Genomic DNA, 25722 nt, shown 5'->3' with positions numbered 1-25722 from the left:
TTATAACAGAATGATATCTGAAAATGAAGAGAATGTTGATATTTTAGTAGGCACGTGTTCATCATTGTTGAATTTATTCAAATTAGTACTTTTTATAATTGTAGCACACGTATGTGATTATCAAGCATTTACCTGTATTATCATCTTAAATAAATTATTAAACTTTGGATCGTTTCAAAATCGTTGTTCAGTTGCGCATTTATGCAATAAATATTACATTACATAGTAAGATTAGAAAACAGTGCAATTCATATACCAACAAGTGAAATAAATGCGTAGTAATTTGGTCAAAATATTTTGCACATTGTGATATTTAGTAATAAAAAATTCATTGTTTTCAAGAAGAGTAAATAATTTTATATACCAATCGGATAGCAGGCTTGGCGTAAAATTTTATATGATGAATATGTAATATAACAGTAAGAATGTACCCAAACTATTATTAAAAGACATACAAAAAGATATGTGAGACATAGCTATATTTATTTATTTGAACATTTATGGGGATAACTGATTAATTAAAGTATACATCGAAGCTGATGTTTTGAGAATCTACAAAGAAAAAGTATTAGTTCTATAAACATAAATATAATTCCGTAGAAGAAACCTACCGAGACAAATAAAACCAAATTTAAATTTGACAAGTTTCCCACCCGGAGAGTTCTTATATTCTGAGATCTTTGGATGATAAAACAAAGATCTTTGCGTAGTTGTGATTGCCCTGTTAAGTACCACTCGACTTCGAACGCATCGTTTGCGACACTTTCCAACTAAAATAAAATGATTTACTATGTAAAGTATTTGTTATTCAGTTAAGTGTACTTTATCGTGAGATATTGTTCCACCAACGCAGAAAATAAGTACTTCTGAAGCGAATGACATGTAAAGCATAACATAATGCAAGTGGTCATAATCAGGTGGAATTCTATAACAGATATTGATAATGATGATAAATATTCAAGTTGTTGAACTTATAATTGTTTGAATTACCCATCTACAGTTGACATGTAGAGGGAAAACGTCAGCGACCCCAATGAGCACCAGAATTGGACGAGAAGAATGATCGAACACAATTTATTTACCAATTTCACAAATCTGAGGTAAAATAGAAAATTATTAGTTAAATTTAAAATATGAGGCTATGCAGGCTTAAGAAGACAACATCTGATTCGTGAATTTGAAATTTTTATCATTCAATATTTGTAATTTTTTGATGAATAAAAGTTCAAGAATTAATTTATTACACAAAAGTCAAATGTTGTCCGCAAAGCTTATTTGATTACTTTAAAATCATATTATGTTGATCAACAATTTCTTTCAAGTTGTCCTTCCTCAATTGCATTAAAACATCATTTTCCGGGTGAACTTCCAAAGAGAGATGTTTGAAACCATTCGCAAGTTGTTCACTTCCAACGTACACGTATGTTATACAGGCAAGAAAAAAAAAGTCGAAAGCGTATGCAATCGGTAATACATGACCAAACAAAGTACAAATGTTCCAGTACAACATTATACGATAACAGAGCAAATTTGTTTGATAATCGCATATGTCGTAGCCTCGGTATATCACAATGTTCGTATCAGAAGTATAGACGACAAACGCCAATAGAACACAAGATAGCCCTACAAACACAGCAAATATCATACCGCATATATAAGCAAATCGAAAACCTTCTTCAGCTTTTGCTGCATTCGCAGAAGTAAACTTTTGTGGTGGCCAAAAGTGTTGGAATTCGTCAAAAATTTGTTTGACTGTTTTTTGCATAAGTAATATCGTTACTATTTTTGCTAAAACCTGAAATATAGTATTATGTAGAAACAGATCCAGATACAAGTATTAAATTGCTCACGACAATACTTGAAGGTAAATATTCCAGTTTCAACATTGTATTAACTCCGTCAAAGTTAAGAAAAATCTCGATAAAACCAAGAATAACATTGAATAAAACAGATGTAATTGCAAATGTAGATAATATTTTACTCAAGATATCATTATGACCAGGCAATATACCAACAACACGTAAAAAAACATTTGATAATTTAAGAATTTTTGCGGGTTCAAAGCGGTCGGATGCAGTAATTTTATTCGACATCTTGTTACAAGATAGTATCTTATAATGAAGATAAAGTTGAGTTTCTAGAATACACGTGTTTCAATGATCGATCCAAATTATGTACTTTTTCTAATTGTAGCACACGTATATGATTATCGCATGATATGGATTTTACTCATTTTTTCAACCTAAATAAATGATTAAATTTTGCATAATGATTATATCGGTGATATCATACGTTATGACTCAAAAAATCAAAGAATGCATCGTTTGAGTGTAATAAATACGTAGGTACTTCATTGATAAATACATTTTTTAAAACAGATAAGTACATTTGGCTGGGTTGGCTGACGGGTAATTACATTATATAGATAAAGATCAAAGTATTTACTTTGTCCATTTGAATCATCAAACAGATATTCCGTTATTTATTTGCTATCACTTTAAGAGATAAATTTAATTAAGAAAAAGGAAATGACTTGAGTACTGATAGTGAGTGCAACTTTCGATTTAATTGTTCTATTAAAAATATTGATCATGAAAATACTTCAGGCCTGAGATTTACTTGCCATTAAAAGCATTTGAAATATTTCTATGATAAAATATTAGAGCATCACATGATATATTCAAAGTTGAATTACTTTGAGTCAGGGAATACAAATGACGCATTAATTTTATTAAGGACTAGAAATTTCTTTTTATTGAATATTGTTTAATAACATTATCTGATTTTATTTTTCCAAATATTATGATAATTGATTAATTAAAGTATACATCGAGACAGAGTTTTTGAGAACCTGAAAAATGCGTGATTATTGTGATTATAAGATGAGAAATATTTGTTCACTTACATTCACGAATAATATTAAATTCAAATTAGTCATGTTTCCAACTCGAAAACTTTTTACGTGTTGAGACCGTTGAATTACAAAAGAAAGATCTTTACGTAATTTTGTCTGGCCTGTCAAATACCAGTCAACCTCAAATGCTGTATCGGCGACACTTTGCAACTATAATAAAAGTTTTAGTTAAGAAAATATGATATTAAACTATAAATATAATATAAACAAAACGATTACTTTGTTGTGAGCTAATGCTCCGCCCAAGCAGAAAAGTAATAATTCTGAAGCAAAAGTCATGTAAGTCATAACATAAGTCAAATTATCAGTTTTTGGCGGAATTCTACAAATAAACACAAATAATTAATAATAATTAATGGTGTATTTTTAAATTATTTACCCGTTTGCCGTTACCATGTAAAGACAAAACGTCAGCGAACCCAATGAGCTCCAAAATTGAATGAGAAGAATCATCGAACAGAAACTGTTCACTTTTTTAACAAAACTTTAAGAAAAAAATAAACGTTAATTAATTTTACAGCCAAAAATAATGCGTATTTAATATTACTTCATGATCATATTATGTTGATCAATTATTTCCTTTAAATTATTTTTTCTCAATTTCATCAATTCATCATTTTCCGGTTGAATTAATAAAAAATATTGTTGGAAAGCAGTCGCAAGTTGTTGACTTCCAGCGAAAACATATGTTACACATGTGACAAAAATAAAATCAAACGCGAAAGCAGTCGGCAGCCCTTGTAACAAAAGCAAGGAAAACTGCCAGTACAAAACAATACGATAGCACATAATATTGGTTTCATAATCACACAAATCATATCCGTCGTAAAGCAACACGTTGTCATCAGCAATAAGAATCACCGCCATAACTATCAAAGTATTTACAAACACAAAAGAGAAGAAAATCACGACGAATTTAAATGAGAAACGAAATGTTTCTTCTGCATCTTCTAGGTTTTTGGTATCAAATTTTCCAAGCGGCCAGAATTTTTCAGTTCTTCGAGAATTAGATAGAGCCGTTTCTTCATTACATACATTAAAGTAAACTTAACGAAAAACTAAAATAAATTTTTTTAAATATTAAAAACGTTTATTTTTTTATGAAACTTACTATAAAATTTGATGGTAAATACCTAATTTTTATTAGAGTATCAACTCCTTCCCAGTTAAGCAGTACTTCAAGGAAACCAATTAAAAAATTCAAAAATAACGAAACAATAGCGAAAGACGATAAAATTTTGCGAATTATGCGATTCTGGTGCGGATGTAATCCAATAAAACGTAAACAGACATTAGTAAATTTTAGAATATTAGCTGGTTCAAATTTATTGTTCGAAATTCTCGACATCTTAAAGCACAAAACTAGATTATTAGACTAACATTGTATTCGGTGACCAGATCGATTATGACTAGCAATTCAACTGAAATTATATACCATCCAAGATATTCAACAAAATTAACCATACTTTTCATAATCACAGTCGGTAATTCTAAAATAAGCTAAAATCGCTTTTGACACATGCCAGTACTAATCGATTTATTTGTGAGTTTATAAAATGGGCCAATACCAAAGCGTTACTGAAGAGGACAAAGCCACTATGCGAAGATTATGGTCCATCATCGAATCAGATATGGGAGAATTCAGTCGCGCGTTTTTTACATTTCTGTTTACGAAATACCCAACCATGGCTAACTATTTCCCATTCGCTGGACCAAGCGATGAAAAATTCGAATTGCATACGCACAAGTTTATACATCACATACGCATGTGGATGAAACTATTGGATAATCCTGAACAGTTGAAGACAGACTTTGAAGTACTCGGTGCAAGTCATGCGAAGCGCAACATTGAGAACGAACAGTATGCACGCATGCGTTTCTCCTTCATCAAGTCGATGCACAAAAGGATTGGACCACGACATTGTAACGAAGCGGATCAAAAAGTTATCGATAAATTACTTGGGCTGGCAATGAGTGACATCCTCCATGCATCTGATAGGGAACGGACAAAGCGAGGTGTAGTCTTATTTTAATTCTGACATCCGACAGTTTTGTCACAATCAAAACAATGACAATAAATTTGTAAGTTAAAAACATTGCTTTAAAACATGGGCCAGTATGAAAGCATTACCGAAGGTGAGAAACAAACATTTCTGGACATCTGGGGGACGATCAGTCAGGACCTGGCCGGTTATGGAAATGCCCTTTTCAATGTCATCTTTACGGACTTCCCGTTGATGGCCAACTACTTTCCGTTTAGTGGACCCAATGATGATCAATTCGAAGGGCACGCGCAAGCTTTCATGCGAGAGATGAATAAGTGGGCGAGAAATCTGCGTGATAAGGCCGCGCTGAAGAGGGACATTACAAAATTGGGTAATTCACATGCGAGGTTAAACATTCGACCGGAAGAATTCGAGAACTTGCAGCAGTGTTTGTTGCGGTCAGTGAGAACAAAGATGGGCACACATCGCTTCGGGGAGCAGCAACAGGAAGCGTTTCATAAAATTTCCGGGCTTGCATTCCGGCAAATCGTAAGCTCATCAAATCGTACACGTGCTGCTGACACTCATACGGTTCATACGGGTCAAACGGGTCAGACGGGTCAAACGGGTAATACAAGAACTAGTAAATCTAAGAAGTAATTTAAATAATGTCCAAAAAACCATGCAAACACTCAACTTACCATCACTTTTTTTGTACCTTTTGAATAAAATATATTGTTAAAATGCAGGCGTTGAAAAATAATTTTAATTACTTATAGAGACACATTGTGAAAAGTGTATTATCGCGCGACAAATTGCCGGTGTGGTTCATCTTCGACAAAGTAAGACGTAGGAGCGGAAGGTTTCCGTTTGCGTTCAGCTATGGTAAAGAACGGATTCAAACGTTCACTGGAAGAACAACAGTCGAGTTCTACAGGTTGTTTCGTCCGTTGTTGACGAGACGTCTTCACAATCACCTTTAGTTTCGATAGAGTCAACTCCAACTCGGACATATCCGGTCCATGAGGAAGACTGGGTAATTGAATGGAAACAGTATCCTCGTTAGACCGGATATGTTTCCTTGCTTGGTTCAATATATTTGACCACAATTCCGATTCATCCACGTTTTTACGCTTTGCCAAGTATTTCAAATACTTGACTTTCTCTAAAGCAAAAAAGAGGAAAATATTGTAATGTTGGTTGTCTAGCATAGATGTTGTAAAGATTACTACTGTGAGCTTTACCTTCGACGGAATGCTTTGTTTTATTTCGAGCTTCGAACGCATGTCCGCTATTATTACGAAGCTGCTGCTGCTCGCGTTTCTGCTCATGCTCGCGGATATTTTTAGCAGCGACGCATTCCTGCTCCGATTCGTCGTGCCAAGTTTCGAGCGCCGGCGAGACGTACGCGACGTTCATGCGTTTCGTGCTCTGGGCTTCTTTTCTATTTCGAGCGGGCCCAGCGGGCTGAGCCTTGGACATTTGACCCGTGCTTGGCCCAGCTGGTTTCAACTTCTCCGGCACGACCCTTTCTCGGTTTCCTGCCTCGTTTTGCTTTGCAATATCACAGTATTTATTATAAACAATACCGCATAGGTTTTTGATCGCATGCGCACTTAGATTCTCTTGTGGTTGCGGTAAGCGATTGGAGTTTTGGTCATTCGTCATAAACATAGTCTTCACATTGGTGCTAACATGAGTTCCTGCCTTAGGATGGTCACTTCGTGTGAAGGAGGTATTAGTTGTACGTTTAGGTACTTTGGACTTATACGTTGGTCTCTTATAATACCTCTCTGAAGATACTTCTTCTGATGAAGACTTAACATTCATTCGATTTTCATTGGGTACTTTAACAGGATAAAAACGACTAGGTTCCTTTTCAGATCTTTCACTTCTATCACTTTTATCAGCACTTTTTCGACAATATTGAGTCGCCATGTTGACATTTTGCTTGTTGGAATAATAAGCAGTCGTTCTAAGTTCATTAATCTTATTCGAGTACTGTGTGAGAAGTTTATGAATGACAAATTTAAAGTAGTCTTTCTTCACGGTTTTCTCCTCGTGTTCATTGAGTCTATCCTCAAGTGAGGTTATCTTTGCAGTAAGCTCCTTTAATAATATCAGGTTTGTTTCACTTTTGGATTTCGCTCTCAAGTCAACAACTTTCTTGGGAACACGTGATGAATGCGTCTGCGGTGCATTCTTCGCACCATTCGTATTCGCAAATTTAGGATTTGGACTGTGTGGAATCGCAGGTCTTTTCTGGGACTCTACCAAAACACCCACCATACCACAATGTTGACACAAACAAGGAGTTGGTTTATCGTAATTTTCATTACCAGCCTGACTATGAACCATACATGGTAGCTTCGATCTTATATCATTAAAAGTCTGTGGGGTTGTATAAATTTGTTGGCTTTTTGGTGGGACAATGCCTTTGGAATATAAACCATCTGAATAATCACTGGTATAATCTGTTGAATAATTCTGCAATACTTCACTGCTCACGGGATTAGTACTCAATTTATCAGTTTTATTGGTTGGTTTGTTGTTTTTCGCGTGGACCATATCAATAAGTTGAGATACCTCATCCATTCCAAGTGAAACTGTAGCTTGGACTGGAGTCGGTGAGGTGGGTTGCTGAATAAAAGTAACATCAAGGTATTTATTGGAGTTTTTATCCAGTTTATCAAGGCTTCCTTGACGTAGCAGGTTCTTGATGGACTCGTCGATTTCTAATTCCAACGACAAACCCGCACTTTCTTCATCGACGCATGCGCCTCGGTGCATAGCTTCTTCAGGAACATGTCGACGCTGATAGTGGACACCTTCCCATAAGTTATGAACTTCAACAGAGTTATGTGTTGTTTCCGCATTAGTTTTATGGAACGATGCGTTGTTAAATGATTTATACTTGTGAATTTGGCGTGTTTTGACGGCGGAATTAGGTTTTGCGTTTACACTATAACTTCTTGGGCATACAGGGTGATTATTCACACGGATATTTGGATTCTTAACTGGCGCATGTCGTTCGTTCATACTACACACATATTACCACCATAAATTTGTAAATTATTTAGGTTTTGATGGAATGAAAGTTGAAATATGATATTTTTGCAATTTATTGAAAATTTTTAATAGATATTAATGAAAGACATCAAAATAATGTGTCATTTGCGTCTAGTAAATGTCAATTTTCTAAAAATTGTTAAGATTTGACGGGTGCAACCTCAGCACACCGTGATTTAAAAATTCATTCGTCAAAATACATCACTGTCATTTTTACACAATTTATCTCCCTGTCGATTGCAGCAAACTTTACAAAAAAAATACAATTTTGCAGAAATTGCAAAAAATGTTATCACCTAACGTATCTCAAGCCATTCCCATGAAAGAAATGACTGCTTCAATTGAAAGCCCCGATCTTGATGATGTGACCACCTACCAAGAAGGTATTCCTACTGAGGGGATGCTCACACCCAGTGCTGAAAAACACATGGCTAATGACATCCTCAACGACATCTTGGAAACAGCCATGGACATCGCTGAAGCTGGCGATAAGAAAAACAAGATGAATATTATAGATGAGGATGAACCCATTAATCCCATAAAGCTGGAATCTATCATTGATGGTCTGAGCAAAATTAACGTTGAGCAAGTTAAGACCCCGTCTGCGATGGACCAACAGATGAAGCGTATCCTCACCGAAATGATGAGCATCGACAATAGTAAGAATCTTGGAGTGGGGGACAGCCCACCAATTGACAAGGAGTACCCACCATCATTCCTCCATAGACCTTCGAAAGTAGTTGAGAAAAAGACGCGTCTTACTGATCTTGTTATGAATTCCACCAAGGCTATTACCAATATCTTGAATGAAGAACAACGGCGTAAACAAGATGAATGGGAGGAAGCTAATGAACATGTTATACAGGTTATAGAACTGGAACAGCCAACCAAGTTGTCGGATCCGATGTATCCGGAAACCTTTCCATTGCCTTATGATGACGATGAAAGTGAACTGCTTTTGAAACCACAGGATTCATCTCATTTAGAAAGCATTGATTTGGCAACCGAGGACGCCTCAGCAGGGAATTCTCTTGGTGGTAAAGGAGATGAAAAGAAAGCGAAAGACAGCAAGAGTTCAACGCTTAACAAAATCGGCAATCTATTGAGTGTAAGCACCAAGAAAAAGCGATGGTTCAGCAGCTTCAGGTTTTGTCATTTTCGAATGCCACGTAGGAATGTTAAGGGCTGCATCAACCACGTCGAGGAGGCAAGCAATACCGGCTGCAATTAGTTGATTATAAACTTTATACAATTTTATACACTGCTTTTGTATAAAATACACACTTTCGTCATACTTCAATCTCGGCGCGAAGGTTATTGAAGGTCTCAATTTCGTGACACACATTTTTTCGTATTCCTTGTGTATTTGTAGGTGTTTGACTGTTCCGTATGACTAAGAGGAACGCAGATATATTTACATTTCGCTGCGGTCCGATATCGCAAAATAGGGAATAGAGGGGAGAGCCGCAGAGCGGTGTGGGCATAATTTTCGTGGCCAAAGTTAGAGTTTGAGTGAAATTTTACGGGAATTTCGGGCACGCCGCTGCACCTCAGCGCCATCTGGTCGTATAAAAGCGACGATGAGGGAAACTCGGAGCCCCACTTCTGGTCAAAGTCGCTAGAAGGCACGTTCATTTCGTTTTCTCATTCTTCAACTGCAAGAACACACACGCAATGGTAAGTTTAATAAATAACATTATAAAAAATTTTAAAAAACAAAATTTTTAACTTGAAATAATTAAGTTTAAACAATTTTTTTAACGTTTTCAGGCTGATCTTCCCGCTCGTGATGTTGAGAGTAAGTTTTTACTTAAATTAAGTAACTTTAACACTAATTGAAATTAAATCAAAATTTCAAAGCATTTTTCGACTAAAACTTAAAAACTTTTGAGACTTCTATTGTTTAATTAAATATCAGTGATAAAAATAGTCTCTGGGCTTATAAGGCGTGTCCGTGAGTCGGGAAACGTTTGGGATTCTCGCCGATTTTCATCATTTATGGCCGCGGCGATCGCATAACCGACGAGCGGGCGTAATAATAACACCGCGCAGTGCGCGCGCGCTCGGAAAAATTAAAAATAACTCCGCACCAAAACGGACGCAGTGAAATTAGTGCCACGAGAACACAGTGCGCGGAGCTATTTTTAAATCACACACCGCTTAGGCAACTGAATCTGTGCTACTGTAATACTTAAAATATATTATATAATATATATAATATATACTTAAATGTAACACGGATTGTGAAATTTAATACGCGCGTTTATTTTTAGGGGCGAAGTTTGTCTTCGACATCTTCGACACTGACGGCAGCGGTGCCATCGATGCTTTCCAGCTGGGTGATGCCCTCCGCGCCTTGAACCTCAACCCCACCGTTGCTGCCGTTGAGAAGTTGGGTGGCACCAAGAAGAAGAGTGCGTTTTTATTAAATTTTTAATTATTTTTTTTTAATTTAATTTTTTGTGGTTTTGCAGACGAAAAGAAGTTCAAGCTTGATGAATTCCTGCCAATCTTCGCCCAGGTCAAGAAGGACAAGGACTGCGGCTGCTTCGAGGACTTCCTTGAATGCTTGAAGCTGTACGACAAGGAGGAAAATGGCACCATGATGGCCGCTGAGTTGGCACACACCCTCCTCTCCTTGGGCGAGCGTCTGGAAGACTTCCAGGTTGATGAGGTCCTTGCTGACTGCATGGACAAGGAAGACGAAGAAGGTTTCATCCCATACGAACGTAAGTATAATTTTTTTCAAACAATTTTAAAAATATTTCAATTTGCACGCAACATGCACAATAATTAGACCTAGTTTAGTCCACTATGTAGATCACACTTGTCTTTTATAGCCTTCCTCAAGAAGATGATGGCGTAAGATGGGATCCAAGCTAGATACTTTCTTTTTTGAACAATAAAGCAATTTTTTACCATTTTGTGTAAGTACAATCAACGCCTGATGCAGCAAACTATTCAATCGCCAGGATGAAACTTCAAAAAGCCGAAGTCATCAACAACTAATGCTTTATTTGCTTGTGTTGCTTAATTTCGTACGCTTAAAATCTGTGCTTATGTTGGTATTAATTTGTTTATGTGTGTGGGATTACAGCAATCCAACGTCAAGAGATCAAAACATTTTGGGACATCATAATCAAACATGGGAATCGATAAATAACAACTACAAACGTGTCACACTTCACCACAACGGGGCCCACAGGACCGCACAACTGGTCGCAACATTAATTTGTTTTTGTTTTCACTCTGCGCTTTTGTTTCTGATATGTTTATTTATATATAGATGTAATCCGAAGCAAAACCAAATGTAAATTATTTAATAATTAATAAATAAAAATAATTTATGTTAAGGAGGTACTATTATTTTGTTTAATTTCTGCATATTGAAATATATTTCAAAAATAAATATAAATTTTCAATTGTACAAACGCACCAAATTAATTTCTAAGCGTTTTTTTTTGTCTCCGCCTTTATTGTGTTAGGAATTAGTCATCATACATGCTTCCACTTTTTTTAATCTATTTTTGTTTTACGATATAACGCACATAAACGACGACATATTTTTGAAACAATGCTTTAAATCTTCCATTCCAAAAATATTTTTAGCTTTCAAAAAGTAAATGCGTACAAAAAATGGAAAATTGATTTTTTTTTTAACTATGACCCAATACTCTCTGAATTTATTTGACTGTTTTCTTCTTATTAAAGTATCTTTAAAAATGTCAAAGATAATTGCATGATGAACCCATTGAAATTAACTAAGTTAAATAGGTGCTAAAGAACTCGCAAAAAGAGGGTTTAGGTGAAGACCGGCCCTGGAAAATTTATATGGGAGAAGATGTAGTGAGAAGAAAAGGAGTCGTTGGGCCAATTTAACTTTTTTAATCATCCAAATGAAGAAACCAATATAATATAAAGGCGGTTTCATCAATCAGTGCTCTGAAGTAATGCGCAGAACAATCTAATTAAGTCGCATTGTCCCCTCCTCACTAGCAATTACTCCGAAGGCATTTGAATCTTCCGATCGATCTTAATATAAAACCGATGACGATTGTAATTATAGCTCTAGTTCAATTGGCAAGTGTCGGTCGATGCGGACGTGATTAATTAATTAATTAGCCCATCCACTGCGCTTTCGCTGATTGCTGCACATTTGGTGCTCTAACTTTTTTATTATCCTAAAACATATTATTAATAAAAAATGTCCAAACAGGTAAATATAAAATAAATTTTAAACATTATTTGCTTAAACAATTAGCATAAATCGTAGGCAGACAGAGTTGAAGGTCTGAGACCGTCTGAAGTCGAGAACGCAAAATTCGTCTTCAATATCTATGAAGCCGATACAAACAAATTGGATGCATCCAAGCTGCCGAAAGTTATCTACGCCCTCAATCTCAACCCTAGTTTGGAGAAACTAGAAGCTGTAGGTTACACCAAAAAAGAAGGTAAAAAATTACTTTTTTTATATAAGAATAAAAAAAAATTCTAAGTTTTGTTTTGATTAACAGGCGAAAAATTCATGACATGCGATGAAGTACTCAAAATATACTCGGCGATGAAGAAAGAAGTCAAAGATATGGGTTGTTATGAAGATTTCATTGAATTGCTAAAATTATCCGACAAATTGGAAAACGGCTGGATGCCTCTCGGTGAATTGTCTAATTTTTTGCTCGCCCTCGGCGAGAAACTCACCGAAGCACAGGTGGATGAAGTATTTGAAGACCACATGGGTGAAGAAGATGATGATGGAAACATCGAATACGTTCGTAAGTATTAAAAAATTACCCACAATACAACTATATTAAACAAAATTAATTTTATTCTCAGCATTCTTGGCTGGAATGTGCGAAGTCACCAAGTAGATCATAAACATTCACCAAAATTCTCCAAAAAGTCAAAGGTTCTGCAAGTCACCGTGTCTCGACTAAAATGAAAACTCAACTCAACTTTGCACACCTGTTATACCTGTATATCTAACATTTCACGGAGAATAAAACTCGATTAAAACAACAATTAACTAACTCAACAGCAAATAAAATATTCTTTGAAAAAGTTCTAACAAAAGCATTGCATTATATCAATCACCCCCTCTATTTTTCACATCCAGCATCACAGATCCTGTTGGAGCGGCGCAGGCTCAATTCACCCACGATTATAGAAGTTTCCACCCTTCGAGTGCGCAGTTTGCATTTCGCACTCATCTCATTGACCCGCTCCGCCATCATCACAACAAAACAAAAGCAGTGGTAACACTTGATGAATTCGAGTGTGTGTTCAATTTTCCGCGGTAGTTTTGTGTAAACAATTAATATTTAATAAGCGTGTAACGATCGGTGAAGGAAGGAAAAGCAGTTGGAGAGTGGGAAGCATCACTGCTGACACAACAGCAACATCCATACGATCAGAGAGAAGTAGAGAGGACATAACATAACACAGCATCCTAATAAACTATGTATTAATATAACTATTCACTGCGGAAAACAGCGTGTAAACAACTTTCTTGATTAAAAACTTGTATTGTGCGTGATATTGTGATAACGGATAACAAAAACATGTCGGCGTCAACTGCACACCAAAGTGGCAAGCAACAGGAGACGTTTTCTTCAACATCACACACAACAGGTAAACAAAAATTTAAATTTTCACTATTTTCACGAAATTATCGATTTTATATATTTTTATAGTTCATTTAAATATTGTGAACTTTTAACTAGATTTAAATTGTAGAAATGTTAATAATTGTTATAAACACGAAAATAAAATGTTTTATTCCACCCACGTTAGCGAACAAGCAACATATGATCTCATCTCCATTGCAATAATTCCCAATTTACATTTGTGAATAATTTACGCAAACATCATATCTAATAAAATCTAGAACTCATCTCACGTAGTTGCAAATTTTCCCAACGTGATAAATATTATCAATGTGCACTTGAGTGCGATTATAGATACTCAAGATGATTTTAAGTCTAATGTAAATAAAACACTTCAAATGTATACAAATCAAATCTTTCCTCTTCACAGAATTTTTTTCGGTGATAATTGTTTATTTATTTGCTTTAAAAATGATAAATATCTTATAGATATAGGCACAGATTTTTTGTGGAATTTAAGGTTCAAAATTCAATTGATTTATAGTATGTTGTATATTTGTTGATGTAATTGTTGTATCATACCTAGGAATATTAAATATTAACTGCTCGATGTTGAATGGCACGGCATTGGGCGCAATTTGTGACGATTAGATAATTGTTTCTACTGTTGCGGAGTGAACTCAGGACTCAGTGCACATCATATTAAACTTGTATGTACGTTAATTAACAAGTATGGAGTTGTGTCATAACAAAATGTAAAAATATAGGTACAAAATGCAGTTTATCTAGCTGGAGAATTAGAAAAAGTGATTTAAGTGCAATAGAAGTATATAAAAAATGCACTTTCCATGCGTGTCCAATTAAAGTAATCACTTTCTATCAAGTTAATCTGAAAATGATTAGAAACTGCAGTTAAAAATAAGTTTTTTTTGCAGAATTATGATACGATTTGTAAAAAAATTCACATTTTGATGTTTTTTATAAAAAAAAAATCAGTAGAAGATATAATATGTTTTAAATATTAATATTTACTTATAGGTATTATTATAAAAGTCAATGATATTGTTTATACTCAATGAAGCAAAACATTCATTCATTTATTCATTGAACCATTCATAATGTTTAAAGAATCATCCGGTTATTTATGGTCTATTCAACCGTTTTGTTTTACTCGAGTGCCTTACTTAATCAAGTTAATCAGCAGAGTAGGAAACAAGACTATCCCATGTTTTACATAAACATCATTTTCGTTCTTCAATATCTACTTATCCTTCGGCAATATAAAGTTGAACGTATCTAATATCAAAAAATAATTGACTAAATGAGTTAGATTCGGTTCGAAATTAGATAAATTAAGAAAATAATGGAAATATAATTATGTTATACTGAGTGTTTTAATAAAAAAATTATTAAATGTATTAATATTTTAATGTATGCAAGAAATTTATAGAAATAATTTGATTTATTGTAAAAAAGCATGTTTGTCTTATATTTACTTCAAAAAAACTACATTATGAAACCCCAAAGAATCGACGGTGGTGAACGGTTGCCGGTCGCAGTGGCCGAGCTGATCGATGCCAACGCGAACGCACTTTCACTCGGTGGAGGCGGCGGCGGCGGCGCGACGGCGCTCTGTGTCCGCGCCGCGCCTTTCTCGCTTCCTCTCGCGAACATTCTATGTATTGGGCAACCACCTAGACTCTAGAATCTCTCGCACCGGCGTCGCGACGCGCACAAGTCGCACAGAGGCACCGGCGTTCGCACCGCAAATAAACGACGCAAATAAACATCCGAAAAATACTCGGTGCAAAAGGTATGCGGTGCGTGGCGAAACTGCGTCCGAGTGATGACTAGTTGAAGACGCATATTAAACTACTCGGTGTCGGGCGCATTTTTGGGGTGTTTGCTACATCTACACGTGAAACACAACCTTACAAAGCTATCTATCTTTACGAAACGTGTTTAACACAAAAAACAGGTAATTATTTCATTATATGCCATCAATCATCATCAAGTTATTGACGTATTTAGTGCATAAAACAAAGTATTTTTGAAACACGTAGTTAAGTATCTATAAAGTATCTATAGTTTGTGAAAAGTCAATTAATTGATTGGATTATTCGCGCTTTAGCTTCGGCTTCAGTTCATAATTTCATGTTCTCGTAGATTACGTTAGTTCACGCGACGTGGTTTCGTTTTGGTTGTTGTTCATTGCATATTTATGCAAATACACAAAATATCAGATTAATTAAACTGTTAAATAAAGTATTTCCAATAATTTTAACAAAACAAAAACAAAATTTATGTAAATTTTATAATATGACGCCAATTGCTACTGTAGACAATAATATTTACTCAAAATTTCCATTTTAAGATGTCTAGATCAATAAAATCTTAATTATTTATTTATATCGGTTTCTCGATAACTATAAATAAAACCAGAAGTAGGGGTTAAGCAAACGTAACCCTTGTACAGAAAAAAACATAGAAAAACAAAGGATATTAGAGAAAGAAAATGCGTAGGAATTAATTCATAGCAACCCCATTTCTGTACTGTGGTCAATGACTGAAATGTCAACGCACTTTCCACCCGTTATTATTTTTGTGTGAATAAAGCATTGATTGTTTCAAAAAATCATATATTTTTTTTGTTTTAATCATGTTTTTCTTTAACTTTCTGACCTGTTTTCGCATTGCGTGTTTAAAAATCAGGTCAAACTATAACATGAGAAAATAAAATTGAATAGATTTAACTGACAGCCACAAAAATATTGGTCTCCAAAAGGATTACCATCAAAATTTCTAAATTAACTCAACACGCATGTGATCGCACGTTGTGTGACCACAAACATTAAAAATTTTCCTCGATGATCGTGTTGAAGATGGTGCAATAAGTTTGCGGTTTTGCACTCAATGGTAGCGAATGTTGAATGGTACAACGACGTAGTTTCATGTTGTAACATGCGCTTTTGAGCAGGGTAGAATCACGTTTTTATCGTCGCGTCCTACGCCGAGATTCTTGTTAAATCGATAGTTTGAATATTACAACATAAACCAGAAAGCACACACCTGCATATCTGCAATCTACGCGCGCCGAACATATTCCACTTTTGTTTGCACCTTGTTGGCGTAAGTTTTGCAGACATTTTATGATCGTCCCGCTAGCTTCATGTCAGAACTTTCTCTGTAATGTAAAAGCTTAGATTCCCCACACATGCATATATTAAATACAACCGGAAATGAACAACAACATAAACTTGACTGTAACGTTACAAAAAGTTTTGTTTTTGTTTTGCGTCTTGTAATTAATCTACACGTAAATATCAGATGGTAGAAATGTAGAAATTCACTAGGTTTGTCACGTGTTGGTGACGTGTTGATTGATCCCACTTGCTTTTGGCAAACATGGAAAGCAACAATTTGCGCCTAAACGAATTAAGCAATTACTAAACTAGATTACATGATGTAGATTCGTTGGAGTAGATTAAAAGTGCAATAAATCACAATAATATTCAAGCCACATGCAGTTTTCAACTTTTCCGCCAACATTCCTTCACGTACATCAAATTAACACTCGTCACATGAACGCAATTATTCAATTAATTCACGAAATATTAAATTAAGAGCAATTGATTTAGACAACACTTGGGCACGCAATTAAAGAAATAATCAAATAAAAATTGACTTGCTTGAACTTTTCCTTTTAAAGTTTTAAAATGAATCAGCCGCAAAGCAATACGATTCTGAACGGCCCAACTGGTGAATTGACCATGGCGTTTAAGGAAGCGCAAAAAGCGCCGATTAACAATCCAAACACTCCTAACAATCAAGTAAGTAAAGAAAAACGAAGAAAATTTATAAATATTCTCACGGAAGAGTCGTCTATATAAATTATTACACAGTTGTGGATAATAATAGAAAATCGTCGGAAAACACAATTGAATATTAATGAAAATTACAGTCAGGTATATTTGAAATCCATAAATTTTTAAATAGATTTATTGCTTTGGACGTCATATGAAAGATGACAGCAATAAAATACGCTATAAAGTAAAATTGGAAAATAGCAATACAAACTTGAGTTCAAAGACAAGTAGAACAGAACGAAACAAAATAAAACGCATAAAATCGATTGGTTTATTAAAAAAAACTCGGTTAATGTTTGCTAGACATTCAGAAGTCTATCAATAAATGTACCCCATTTGGGGCACCATTTATTCGATTCGAATCCTTGCTCACCCTCACTACGAGTATTTTGTGATTAAAACTGTTAGCGTAAATCAATAGGATGTGTGCTCGTCGTCGTAGCTCATGATTTTTTGTTAGTTCTGAAATATTCTAGATTAGATTGAATTGCTGTTGAGGGGTGTGCTAGTTTTGGACGCGGTCCTATGTCCCCGGCGTCCTTGCGCCGACATGTTTTTCGTTTTTCTCGCGTTTTCTCGCGGGAAAAAGAACGAAAACTCGGCGATATCACCCCGTTATACCTGTTCCACTACGCACGTATCATAACGACTCTCCCAACGATACAACTTAGCAAATCACCATAACTCACAGCGAAATGACTCAATAATAAATAACAATGATATGTCGGGTTATTTTTGTATCAAGCTCGCTTTTTAAGAAACCTTTAATTTTTCTTTTAAATGTGATGTTATTGAAGAACTTTAGACCACCACTACAACGAAACGATAGTCGTATCCAAGGTGGTCCTGGTGGTCCCCAGCCACAACCACAACAATTCCAAGGTCAACCTAGACCTTTTCAAGGACAAGGACCTGGACAGGCACCACAGTTTAGACCACCGAATTTTCAACAACAGATACAACAACAGTTGCAACAAAACCAACAACAGAGATTTGCTCCACCTGGAAGTCAAGGACCCAATCCAAACCAACAAGGACCTCCGGCGGGTCAACCATTGTTTAGACCTCAACAGAGATTTGTGGCTGTAAATCCACCTGGAACAGTCAGGCCTAATTTCAGGCCACCAGGTCCACCTGGACCTCAAGGAGTACAAGGGCCACCAATTAGACAACGTCCACCTGGTCCAGGACTACCACAACAACAGTCTTTTGCTGGTGCTTTGCCAACTCAACGCAGTCAGGAAGGAAACTTAGGTCCTCCTGAGTTGCATCGGAGCGCAACGCTGGAGTCCGACACGGGACCATCAAACGAAAGACATGAAGAGAAAGAAAATCCAAAGATATCGTCACCAGAAATGTCACCTGCGGTAGTGGCTCCACCTAAACCTCAGGTTCAACCACCAGTGCAACAACCACAGACTGTAACTTCAAGTCCACCTCCAGCTCAGAATCCAAGCCCTACACCCATTGTACCACCGCAACAAAATGCTCAGAACGTACCAAAGTCTGAAACTTCTCCGGTTGCTCCAATACAAGTTACTGATAATGCACCACCAAGCACTTTACAGCTGAACAGCTCATTGGATAGTAAAATCTCAAGCTCACCAAGTCCACAACCAGAAAGCGTGATTGAAGTCAAGAAACTAGAAGAAAAACCTAAATCTAATGCGGATAATAAACCACCAAGAGTGCCGAAGACACCAACAAGAGGTGGTTCCACTGCGAGGACACCTAGTAGAAACAAAAAAGGTTCACATATAATACCTACAGCTTATTGTTTGTTGTTTTAGTTGGTTCTATATCTGTTTTGCATAATTTCTTTCTTGAATTAAACCATGGATGAAGTGGTAATTGTTCTGTAACCTTTCAGAAGGTGACAATGACAGCGGTGTCGATGAGTCCACCCAGGGAGCGGACCACTCCACAAATGGTGACCGCACCCCACGCAAATCAAGCCGAAATGGGAGCCGCCCGTCGGGTGGGGCTACACCCACGAAACACAGATCGTTTTCTCGCGGGTCGAGATCACCGCATCTGATGAGTCCGGACAGTCAACCTGGTACTCCAGGACCTACTGAACGGAAAAGTAATTTTTATACAAATTAAACCATGGCTAACATAATAATTAAAAAAATATATAATTTTTTTGTTAATAGAGTTACCAATGAATAAGATCCAAGTCGGTGCTGCACCTTCTCCTAACTTGAAGGTAGTGAAATCGAAAATTGGATCCCTAGCTAACGCTAGTCATAAACCAGGCGGGGGCAATGTTAAAATCGAAACTAAAAAGATCGATGTTTCTAAGGCGCAGTCAAGAATCGGTGCAAAGAACGAAAATTACACTCCTACCGGTGGAGATAAAAAGGTTAGTATATAAAGGTTACAACAACATAACCTATCATAAAAATACTAATTGTTTTTGAAGATTTTAAGCCAAAAACTTCAATGGAATGCAAAGTCCAAGATTGGTTCTCTTGAAAATGCCAACCATAAACCAAAAGGCGGTGAAAAGAAGATTGAAACAGTGAAGTTGGACTTTAAGGATAAAGCTAAGTCAAAGGTTGGATCCAAGGATAATATGCAACACGTAGCAGGTGGTGGTGATGTCAAGGTAATATTATTAACACTAAAATTAAACCTAAACAAATTTAATACAAAAATTTTGTCAAAATGACATCAGAATGGAATTTTGCATTCCGACGTGACGAAAGTGACTAAGTCAGCTAAAGAGAAGCACAACGAGGCTGAAAAAACTGTAAAGGTACCCATAGAAACCAAAAAAAGAAAGCAAAATTAGGCACAACTCAACTTTCTAAAATAATAAGCAACACGCGTTGTATACGTTGTTTAGGTGCAACAATTATTTCGCACAAATTGTGAGCGTACAAACTGTAAAAATGTAAACTGCTGTAAATGTTGTTTGGAATTATAAACAAAATCAGTTTGAGCAATTTTCTAACACAGAAAATATTACAGATTATCGACAGAAAGATCGAAATCCAAGCCGAGAGTAAAATCGGATCGTTGGACAACGTGAAGCATAGACCAGGCGGCGGCGAAAAGAAGATTTTCGACGACAAAGAATACCTACGACAAATGTCAGCCGGCGCCATGTCCAACGAAAACAATTCGATGTGCGGATCACAGGCAAGTCTCGTCACCAACGATAGCAAACCTTAAATTATTCAGAGAAATATATTAATTTCGTTATGTTTCAATCTCCTAAGTTTGATTCTAGTAAATTTAGTCGCAGACCATAGGCTTTTCACTTGTTTTCATCACTTTTAAGGTTATGTAACATCATGTTTGGTCATATTTTATCGATTGAGCTGTACCGCGGATGATAAACATATTGTTTTTTTTTCTTATTTACGTTCTGTTGTCGATGATCACGCTTTGTAATTTGAACAACTCGTAGAATTCGTTGCCGTCCCAGCACTCTCAGCACTCGGACAGCAGGGAGCCGATTTCCGATGAGAACCTCAACAGGGAAAACTAATCCGCCATTTTGATAGCTCCACCACACCTATATAACCTTTCCATTAAACAATTACATTCGATAGGCATTAAAATTTGATGTTGCAAATTAATATTAATTATTTACTGAAACAAATAACGTAGCTTTTTATTACCGATGAAATTTTGAACTGAATGAGAATCTGTTAAATTTGTTATGAAATTAGCTTCGTACCAATTGGGAAATTTCAATGTGTTGCGAAATAGTTTGCACAATAATGGATGTTTGGCAACAAGTAGCAGCAAATCTATTTTTTCACCGAGTAAACAAAAAGATGTATTTTAAGTCGACGTTTAGCAAGCTTTACCAAAAACAATATCAACTATAGGAACTAAATAATCTGTGTATGTGTATCACGTACCTAAATCAACCACATTCTGCATTCATTTAACAATAAGTAAAATAGAAATATTTAAATTTGATTGTAAGTGTGAAAATTGAAACTAAAATTTAGTCGATATTGAAATAAGCACTAAAAGTACATTTAATAAGAGTAATAACTTATCGAATAATAATGAGTGTGTTTAAAAGAATCAAATCGATCATTTCTATTGAAGTTGATGTTGAACTATAGATAAACACAGTGACACCATGTATATTAGAAGATATTTACACCCTCTTTATTAAGTTTACAATGTTAATACGTAATGTAAGTCTAATTTAACATTTAAGTTTTATGAATTAAATCATTATTGAAATATTTCTATACAGAACGTAAGATTATATCAATAAACAATAATTATATCCTGATATTCGACGATGCACCGTAGTTTAATAAAATAATTAATTAATTCAGCCTCGCAATTTGCATCTAAAAGTATTTTAAGGTAAAAGTAAAACTTCACGCTTTTTGAGCTTTGTTCAAGCTTTCTACATTGTTCTAAAAGTAATAACATGTGTTATCATGATTGTTATTATCAGAAGAAGCTGCGTGACGAGATGCAAGAAGTGCAAAAAGTGGTGGATATTCAGAAGATGCAGAACGTAATGGCGATGATGGGGAAAGTCGTCACGATATTGGAAACTGTTGAAGAGAATCAAAGAAAAATCCTGCAAAGTCGACCAGCGTCGAGAAACTCACAAAAATCCCCAAAACGACGTCCTGTTAGCACACCCCGCATTCCATGGCGTTATTAGTTATATTATTCATCGCCAGTTAGATAGACATTAGATCAATATCACAAGTTTCACATGTTTAAATTTATTGATCAAATTAGAAGTTAACTTAGCTAACACTGAAAGTACAGGTGTGAAATAAGTTGCCTATGTTACCACACCGTTTTAATTGGTTAACCGGGTTAACCCCAATGTACAACATAACATTAGACTGCAAAATCAACAAAACTTGAATTTCATGTTTCATGTTCACAACGAATACACTGTACTTTATCTGTAATAATTAATGATGGCAACGAGAGAGGAATGGTGTGCCGACAAATTGTCGAAGCTCCTAAACGAAGATCTTCGTATATCCACCTTAAATGAAATCAAAACCCACTTTGAGGGGATCTCGGACACTGAAGCAATGCAAACTGCTGAACTTCTAGAACTACCTCTTGTGTTTGACTGCCTGAATGACTCTAATCAGTGAGTGTTTTCGTTTCACATAAAAAGTAACATTTAAATACATTTGTTATCTGTTTTTCACAGAGAACAAGTTGATCTTGCATGTGAAGTTTTATCATTATGCATGGAAAAGTTGGACATTGGAGAAGCAGCCCTAAGATACACAATACCCTTAGAAAGGGCTCTGACTCATCCCAATCCAGGTGTGAAGGTGATGGCCCTAGATGAACTCTCCAGAATTCTCAACTGCTCTTCCCAACAAAGGAACACATTAGTGAACAATCTGTGCAAAGCAAATATTTTCGCCAATGTGGTCAAATGTATAGGTGATGATGATCTCAAAGTAGGTGCCCGTTCTGTGGGCATCGTTTCGAGCTTCTCCGCACTCAATCCCGACTGTATTCTAAGCGCCAATATTATACAAATCATGAAAGAGACAATGGCGAAGAACGAAGTCGTCCGTTTGCGCTTCTACGAATTGTTCATCACAATCTCGGTGGAAAGCGAAACTGCGCACGGGAGTATCGTACGACGCGGGCTACTTGCGCCAATGCTTGAAGAGATCAACACTAACGACGTTTTATTAAGATTGAACATCATTGAAATGCTAACAACACTCGTCCAGAAGGATTATGGCTATGCTTATCTCAAACGCGAAGGTTTTATCGATAAAATCTTCCGGTTATTTATCAATGAAGCCGATCCAATCTTCCTGCAACTGTGTGAACCAGGAATATTGAAATTCTACGGCCACATGGCGGAGTGTAAACCAGCTGAGGCATTTGAAAAATATCCCGAAGTAATAAACAAAGTATTTGATAATCTATCGTCATCGGATTACACTGTCTTAAAAGTTTCGTTAGAAACTCTCGGATACATAAGTCGTAGCGATAAACTCGTGCTGGACTCATTCGTCGGTTTTCAGATGATTTCCGCGTTGAAATCAATGGCTGAACGCCTGCAGACCTTCCCAACTGAAGTCAAACTATTAGTTTTAACATGGTTGGAGGACCTACTAGCGATTCATCATCAAAATGGTGTCAAAAATGATTCGAAAATTGCGCTCAAATGGTTCAGTAGTTTCGGGGAGAACGCAATGGATCTGATTATGAATTATGTCAAGAATCCTTTTGAGGAGATGAGACTCGCCGGACTGAAGGTGTTGACTGCACTTACTATGCATAATTGGGGACAGGATAAAATTAAAACTTATCCAGCATTGATTGAGCTGTTGTTGGATAGAGGCGCGGAGAGTTTTAAATCTACGAAAGATCAAAAATATGCACTGGTGAAGAGTTTGCATGACAATGATTTTGGGGTTTTCGACGAAGAAACGAAGAGAAGGTTTGAGGCGTTTGTTATTGAAGGGCCGCATTATGTTAGAGCTGTTACTGAAATTGCCATTGAGGGAAATGAATAATTCTTAATCCTTAACAATCAATCTTATCATGGATGATAATATTTGTATAAAAAAATAATAAAAATGACTAAGCTATCAAGATTTTCAAACTGAAATGATTCTTCTAAATCCCAATTTATCTTTATTGCAAGTCAACCTTGCGATGACACGTAGAATATTTTTATGATTGATAGTTAAACATCCTTGAGATTATCGGCTATTTCAAGGTTATGTTACAAAAGTTTTACTTTACATATATTGCATAAGTTCGATGAAGTGACCAGCGATTTTTACAATTTTTAAACTCAATTGCTTAGAAAGTCTTAAAGATGGAGAAGAAACATATCTTACACAGTGGAATGTTCAATGACACTCTTCGAAGATGGAATAGTTCCAATTGTACATTAAATCCTCACAATTTAATGTATCCAGTCTTTCTTATGTAAGTATTTAAGTAAAACTTTGTATACTTATACAAAATCATGACATGTTTCATTGATAAACCTTCTTGCAGAGAAGAAGATGATGTAATACAACCAATTGCAAGTATGCCAGGAGTTTCAAGGTTTGGAGTAAATAAACTAAAGACACACTTGGAACCATTGATAGTAAAAGGATTGTCTTCAATTCTTTTGTTTGGAGTTATTGATAAATTACCCAAAGATGCCAATGGAACAAATGCAGACAGTCAGAAGAATCCTGTGATTTTAGCACTGCCAAAACTCAAGGAATGGTTTCCTACTTTAACTATTGCTTGTGATGTTTGTCTGTGTCCATACAGTGATCATGGACATTGTGGGCTTCTGCATGAAGATGGAACCATTAATAATGGTCCTTCTATCAAGAGAATTGCTGAAATTGCTTTGAATTATGCTAAAGCAGGTAATAAAATGTTTATGTACTTGAGTAAAACAAAACTTAAATGGTATTCAATAAGATAATATTGAATATAAACTAATTTTCCTCAGGTGCTCATGTAGTAGCCCCATCAGACATGATGGACGGTCGAATTGGCGCAATTAAGAATGCTTTGATTGCCAACAATCTAGGCAACAAGGTTGCTGTCTTATCCTACGCAGTAAAATTCGCATCGTCATTTTATGGACCTTTTAGGGATGCAGCGTGTTCGAAACCTTCGTTTGGCGATAGAAAATGTTACCAATTGCCGCCAAACAGCACAGGCTTAGCCATGCGCGCCGCTGAAAGGGATGTCCATGAAGGTGCTGATATGCTCATGGTTAAGCCAGTTTTGGCTTATCTGGATTTACTACGTCAAGTGAAGGACGCCTTCCCGCATCATCCCATGTTTGTTTATCAAGTCTCCGGCGAATACGCCATGTTGTATCATGGCGCGAAAGCTGGCGCTTTTGACTTGCAAGTCGCCGTTATGGAAGTCCTGCATTCCTGCAGGCGTGCTGGCGCAGACGTAATTATTTCGTATTATACTCCGCAAGTGCTTGATTGGATTGAATAAATGCAAGCCAATCAAACGTTACTTGCAATAGTCAAATAATAAATTGTGCAATGACAATGTGCAATTTTTATTTTGCTTAGGGTTGCAAAAATGGTTTATTGAGAACAAAGTGAACGCAATGGGTTGGTTTTGAATAAAAGCGTCGGCTGACGCAATAAAAAATAAAATAAAAAAAATGCATACTACCGTTATCCGCTTGGCCGCGTTGAATGAGTTTTCAAGTTCATGTATACGTGTACATCGCGTAAAATATCCACGTTTCTTCTTCCCACTCGTTCCACTTTATCCAACTTACAATTCCAACGATTCTACAACGGCCACGCTGCACA

General features: G+C 36.1%; 10 protein-coding genes across 12 annotated transcripts; 7 read left to right on the top strand and 3 right to left on the bottom strand.

Moving 5' to 3' along the window:
* Positions 1-449: 449 nt before the first annotated feature.
* On the bottom strand, positions 450-2098 carry LOC135791117 (odorant receptor 22c-like). Its single transcript, XM_065301433.1, has 6 exons — positions 1851-2098; positions 1284-1795; positions 991-1095; positions 823-925; positions 612-770; positions 450-552 (listed from the first exon to the last, which is right to left on the bottom strand). The coding sequence occupies exons 1-6, from the start codon at positions 2091-2093 to the stop codon at positions 499-501; spliced, it is 1176 nt and encodes a 391-aa protein (XP_065157505.1). The 5' UTR covers positions 2094-2098; the 3' UTR covers positions 450-498.
* Positions 2099-2701: 603 nt separating this feature from the next.
* Positions 2702-4408, bottom strand: LOC135790457 (odorant receptor 22c-like). The gene is made up of 6 exons (XM_065300666.1): positions 4026-4408; positions 3462-3972; positions 3294-3398; positions 3134-3236; positions 2906-3064; positions 2702-2851 (listed from the first exon to the last, which is right to left on the bottom strand). Exons 2-6 carry the CDS (start codon positions 3779-3781, stop codon positions 2801-2803), a joined length of 738 nt encoding a protein of 245 aa, XP_065156738.1. The 5' UTR covers positions 3782-3972; positions 4026-4408; the 3' UTR covers positions 2702-2800.
* Positions 4409-5022: 614 nt separating this feature from the next.
* On the top strand, positions 5023-5559 carry LOC135790820 (myoglobin-like). Its single transcript, XM_065301099.1, has one exon. The coding sequence runs from the start codon at positions 5023-5025 to the stop codon at positions 5557-5559; it is 537 nt and encodes a 178-aa protein (XP_065157171.1).
* Positions 5560-5647: 88 nt separating this feature from the next.
* LOC135790451 (uncharacterized) lies at positions 5648-8111 on the bottom strand. Of its 2 annotated transcripts, XM_065300658.1 has the most exons (3): positions 7814-7948; positions 6144-7745; positions 5648-6064 (listed from the first exon to the last, which is right to left on the bottom strand). In XM_065300658.1, the coding sequence occupies exons 2-3, from the start codon at positions 7687-7689 to the stop codon at positions 5700-5702; spliced, it is 1911 nt and encodes a 636-aa protein (XP_065156730.1). In that variant the 5' UTR covers positions 7690-7745; positions 7814-7948; the 3' UTR covers positions 5648-5699. The 2 variants fall into 2 exon arrangements, with proteins under 2 accessions (XP_065156730.1, XP_065156729.1); XM_065300657.1 differs by having other exon boundaries at positions 6144-8111.
* LOC135790456 (uncharacterized) lies at positions 8108-9268 on the top strand. The gene has a single exon (XM_065300664.1). The coding sequence runs from the start codon at positions 8255-8257 to the stop codon at positions 9197-9199; it is 945 nt and encodes a 314-aa protein (XP_065156736.1). The 5' UTR covers positions 8108-8254; the 3' UTR covers positions 9200-9268.
* Positions 9269-9503: 235 nt separating this feature from the next.
* Positions 9504-11321, top strand: LOC135790459 (myosin light chain alkali-like). Its single transcript, XM_065300668.1, has 6 exons — positions 9504-9645; positions 9739-9766; positions 10242-10382; positions 10443-10697; positions 10809-10895; positions 11066-11321. The coding sequence occupies exons 1-5, from the start codon at positions 9643-9645 to the stop codon at positions 10832-10834; spliced, it is 453 nt and encodes a 150-aa protein (XP_065156740.1). The 5' UTR covers positions 9504-9642; the 3' UTR covers positions 10835-10895; positions 11066-11321.
* A 702-nt stretch (positions 11322-12023) lies between these two features.
* On the top strand, positions 12024-13038 carry LOC135790458 (myosin light chain alkali-like). Its single transcript, XM_065300667.1, has 4 exons — positions 12024-12184; positions 12242-12419; positions 12483-12740; positions 12802-13038. The coding sequence occupies exons 1-4, from the start codon at positions 12173-12175 to the stop codon at positions 12834-12836; spliced, it is 483 nt and encodes a 160-aa protein (XP_065156739.1). The 5' UTR covers positions 12024-12172; the 3' UTR covers positions 12837-13038.
* Positions 13039-15327: 2289 nt separating this feature from the next.
* On the top strand, positions 15328-21704 carry tau (microtubule-associated protein tau). Of its 2 annotated transcripts, XM_065300660.1 has the most exons (8): positions 15328-15549; positions 17281-17401; positions 18235-19186; positions 19308-19523; positions 19594-19802; positions 19863-20048; positions 20414-20584; positions 20856-21704. In XM_065300660.1, the coding sequence occupies exons 2-8, from the start codon at positions 17288-17290 to the stop codon at positions 20934-20936; spliced, it is 1929 nt and encodes a 642-aa protein (XP_065156732.1). In that variant the 5' UTR covers positions 15328-15549; positions 17281-17287; the 3' UTR covers positions 20937-21704. The 2 variants fall into 2 exon arrangements, with proteins under 2 accessions (XP_065156732.1, XP_065156733.1); XM_065300661.1 differs by lacking the exon at positions 15328-15549 and having other exon boundaries at positions 15595-17401.
* A 525-nt stretch (positions 21705-22229) lies between these two features.
* Positions 22230-24019, top strand: LOC135790454 (26S proteasome non-ATPase regulatory subunit 5). Its single transcript, XM_065300662.1, has 2 exons — positions 22230-22541; positions 22605-24019. The coding sequence occupies exons 1-2, from the start codon at positions 22357-22359 to the stop codon at positions 23938-23940; spliced, it is 1521 nt and encodes a 506-aa protein (XP_065156734.1). The 5' UTR covers positions 22230-22356; the 3' UTR covers positions 23941-24019.
* Positions 24020-24122: 103 nt separating this feature from the next.
* Positions 24123-25450, top strand: Pbgs (Porphobilinogen synthase). The gene is made up of 3 exons (XM_065300663.1): positions 24123-24361; positions 24434-24801; positions 24888-25450. Exons 1-3 carry the CDS (start codon positions 24249-24251, stop codon positions 25391-25393), a joined length of 987 nt encoding a protein of 328 aa, XP_065156735.1. The 5' UTR covers positions 24123-24248; the 3' UTR covers positions 25394-25450.
* Positions 25451-25722: the final 272 nt, after the last annotated feature.

The sequence above is a fragment of the Atheta coriaria genome, unplaced genomic scaffold, assembly GCF_025399875.1.
Source record: "Atheta coriaria isolate IRGN ID8LTWV9N9 unplaced genomic scaffold, Caltech_Dcor_3.1 hic_scaffold_4_pilon, whole genome shotgun sequence".
In the NCBI taxonomy this organism is placed as follows: domain Eukaryota; kingdom Metazoa; phylum Arthropoda; class Insecta; order Coleoptera; family Staphylinidae; genus Dalotia; species Dalotia coriaria.
The sequence above is the reverse complement of the archived record's forward strand: the minus strand, read 5'-3'. Positions and strand labels throughout refer to the sequence as shown.

Bases quoted from the DNA above. Each gene is read 5' to 3' on its own strand.
- LOC135791117 (XM_065301433.1), bottom strand. From the start codon at position 2,093: ATGTCGAATAAAATTACTGCATCCGACCGCTTTGAACCCGCAAAAATT. The intron at 1,096-1,283 runs GTAATCAAATAA...ATTTTACCTCAG, and splicing joins CAACATAATATGATTTTAAA to ATTTGTGAAATTGGTAAATA. The intron at 926-990 runs GTAATTCAAACA...TATCTGTTATAG, and splicing joins TACATGTCAACTGTAGATGG to AATTCCACCTGATTATGACC.
- LOC135790457 (XM_065300666.1), bottom strand. From the start codon at position 3,781: ATGGCGGTGATTCTTATTGCTGATGACAACGTGTTGCTTTACGACGGA. The intron at 3,065-3,133 runs GTAATCGTTTTG...CTTTTATTATAG, and splicing joins GAGCATTAGCTCACAACAAA to TTGCAAAGTGTCGCCGATAC. The intron at 2,852-2,905 runs GTAAGTGAACAA...CGCATTTTTCAG, and splicing joins ATTTAATATTATTCGTGAAT to GTTCTCAAAAACTCTGTCTC.
- LOC135790820 (XM_065301099.1), top strand. From the start codon at position 5,023: ATGGGCCAGTATGAAAGCATTACCGAAGGTGAGAAACAAACATTTCTG.
- LOC135790451 (XM_065300657.1), bottom strand. From the start codon at position 7,938: ATGAACGAACGACATGCGCCAGTTAAGAATCCAAATATCCGTGTGAAT. The intron at 6,065-6,143 runs GTAAAGCTCACA...TTTTTGCTTTAG, and splicing joins AACAAAGCATTCCGTCGAAG to AGAAAGTCAAGTATTTGAAA.
- LOC135790456 (XM_065300664.1), top strand. From the start codon at position 8,255: ATGTTATCACCTAACGTATCTCAAGCCATTCCCATGAAAGAAATGACT.
- LOC135790459 (XM_065300668.1), top strand. The intron at 9,767-10,241 runs GTAAGTTTTTAC...GTTTATTTTTAG, and splicing joins TCCCGCTCGTGATGTTGAGA to GGGCGAAGTTTGTCTTCGAC. The intron at 10,698-10,808 runs GTAAGTATAATT...TGTCTTTTATAG, and splicing joins AGGTTTCATCCCATACGAAC to CCTTCCTCAAGAAGATGATG.
- LOC135790458 (XM_065300667.1), top strand. The intron at 12,420-12,482 runs GTAAAAAATTAC...TTTGATTAACAG, and splicing joins AGGTTACACCAAAAAAGAAG to GCGAAAAATTCATGACATGC. The intron at 12,741-12,801 runs GTAAGTATTAAA...TTTTATTCTCAG, and splicing joins TGGAAACATCGAATACGTTC to CATTCTTGGCTGGAATGTGC.
- tau (XM_065300660.1), top strand. From the start codon at position 17,288: ATGAATCAGCCGCAAAGCAATACGATTCTGAACGGCCCAACTGGTGAA. The intron at 19,187-19,307 runs GTTCACATATAA...GTAACCTTTCAG, and splicing joins ACCTAGTAGAAACAAAAAAG to AAGGTGACAATGACAGCGGT. The intron at 20,585-20,855 runs GCAAGTCTCGTC...AACAACTCGTAG, and splicing joins ATTCGATGTGCGGATCACAG to AATTCGTTGCCGTCCCAGCA.
- LOC135790454 (XM_065300662.1), top strand. From the start codon at position 22,357: ATGATGGCAACGAGAGAGGAATGGTGTGCCGACAAATTGTCGAAGCTC. The intron at 22,542-22,604 runs GTGAGTGTTTTC...TGTTTTTCACAG, and splicing joins TGCCTGAATGACTCTAATCA to AGAACAAGTTGATCTTGCAT.
- Pbgs (XM_065300663.1), top strand. From the start codon at position 24,249: ATGGAGAAGAAACATATCTTACACAGTGGAATGTTCAATGACACTCTT. The intron at 24,362-24,433 runs GTAAGTATTTAA...ACCTTCTTGCAG, and splicing joins ATGTATCCAGTCTTTCTTAT to AGAAGAAGATGATGTAATAC. The intron at 24,802-24,887 runs GTAATAAAATGT...AATTTTCCTCAG, and splicing joins TTTGAATTATGCTAAAGCAG to GTGCTCATGTAGTAGCCCCA.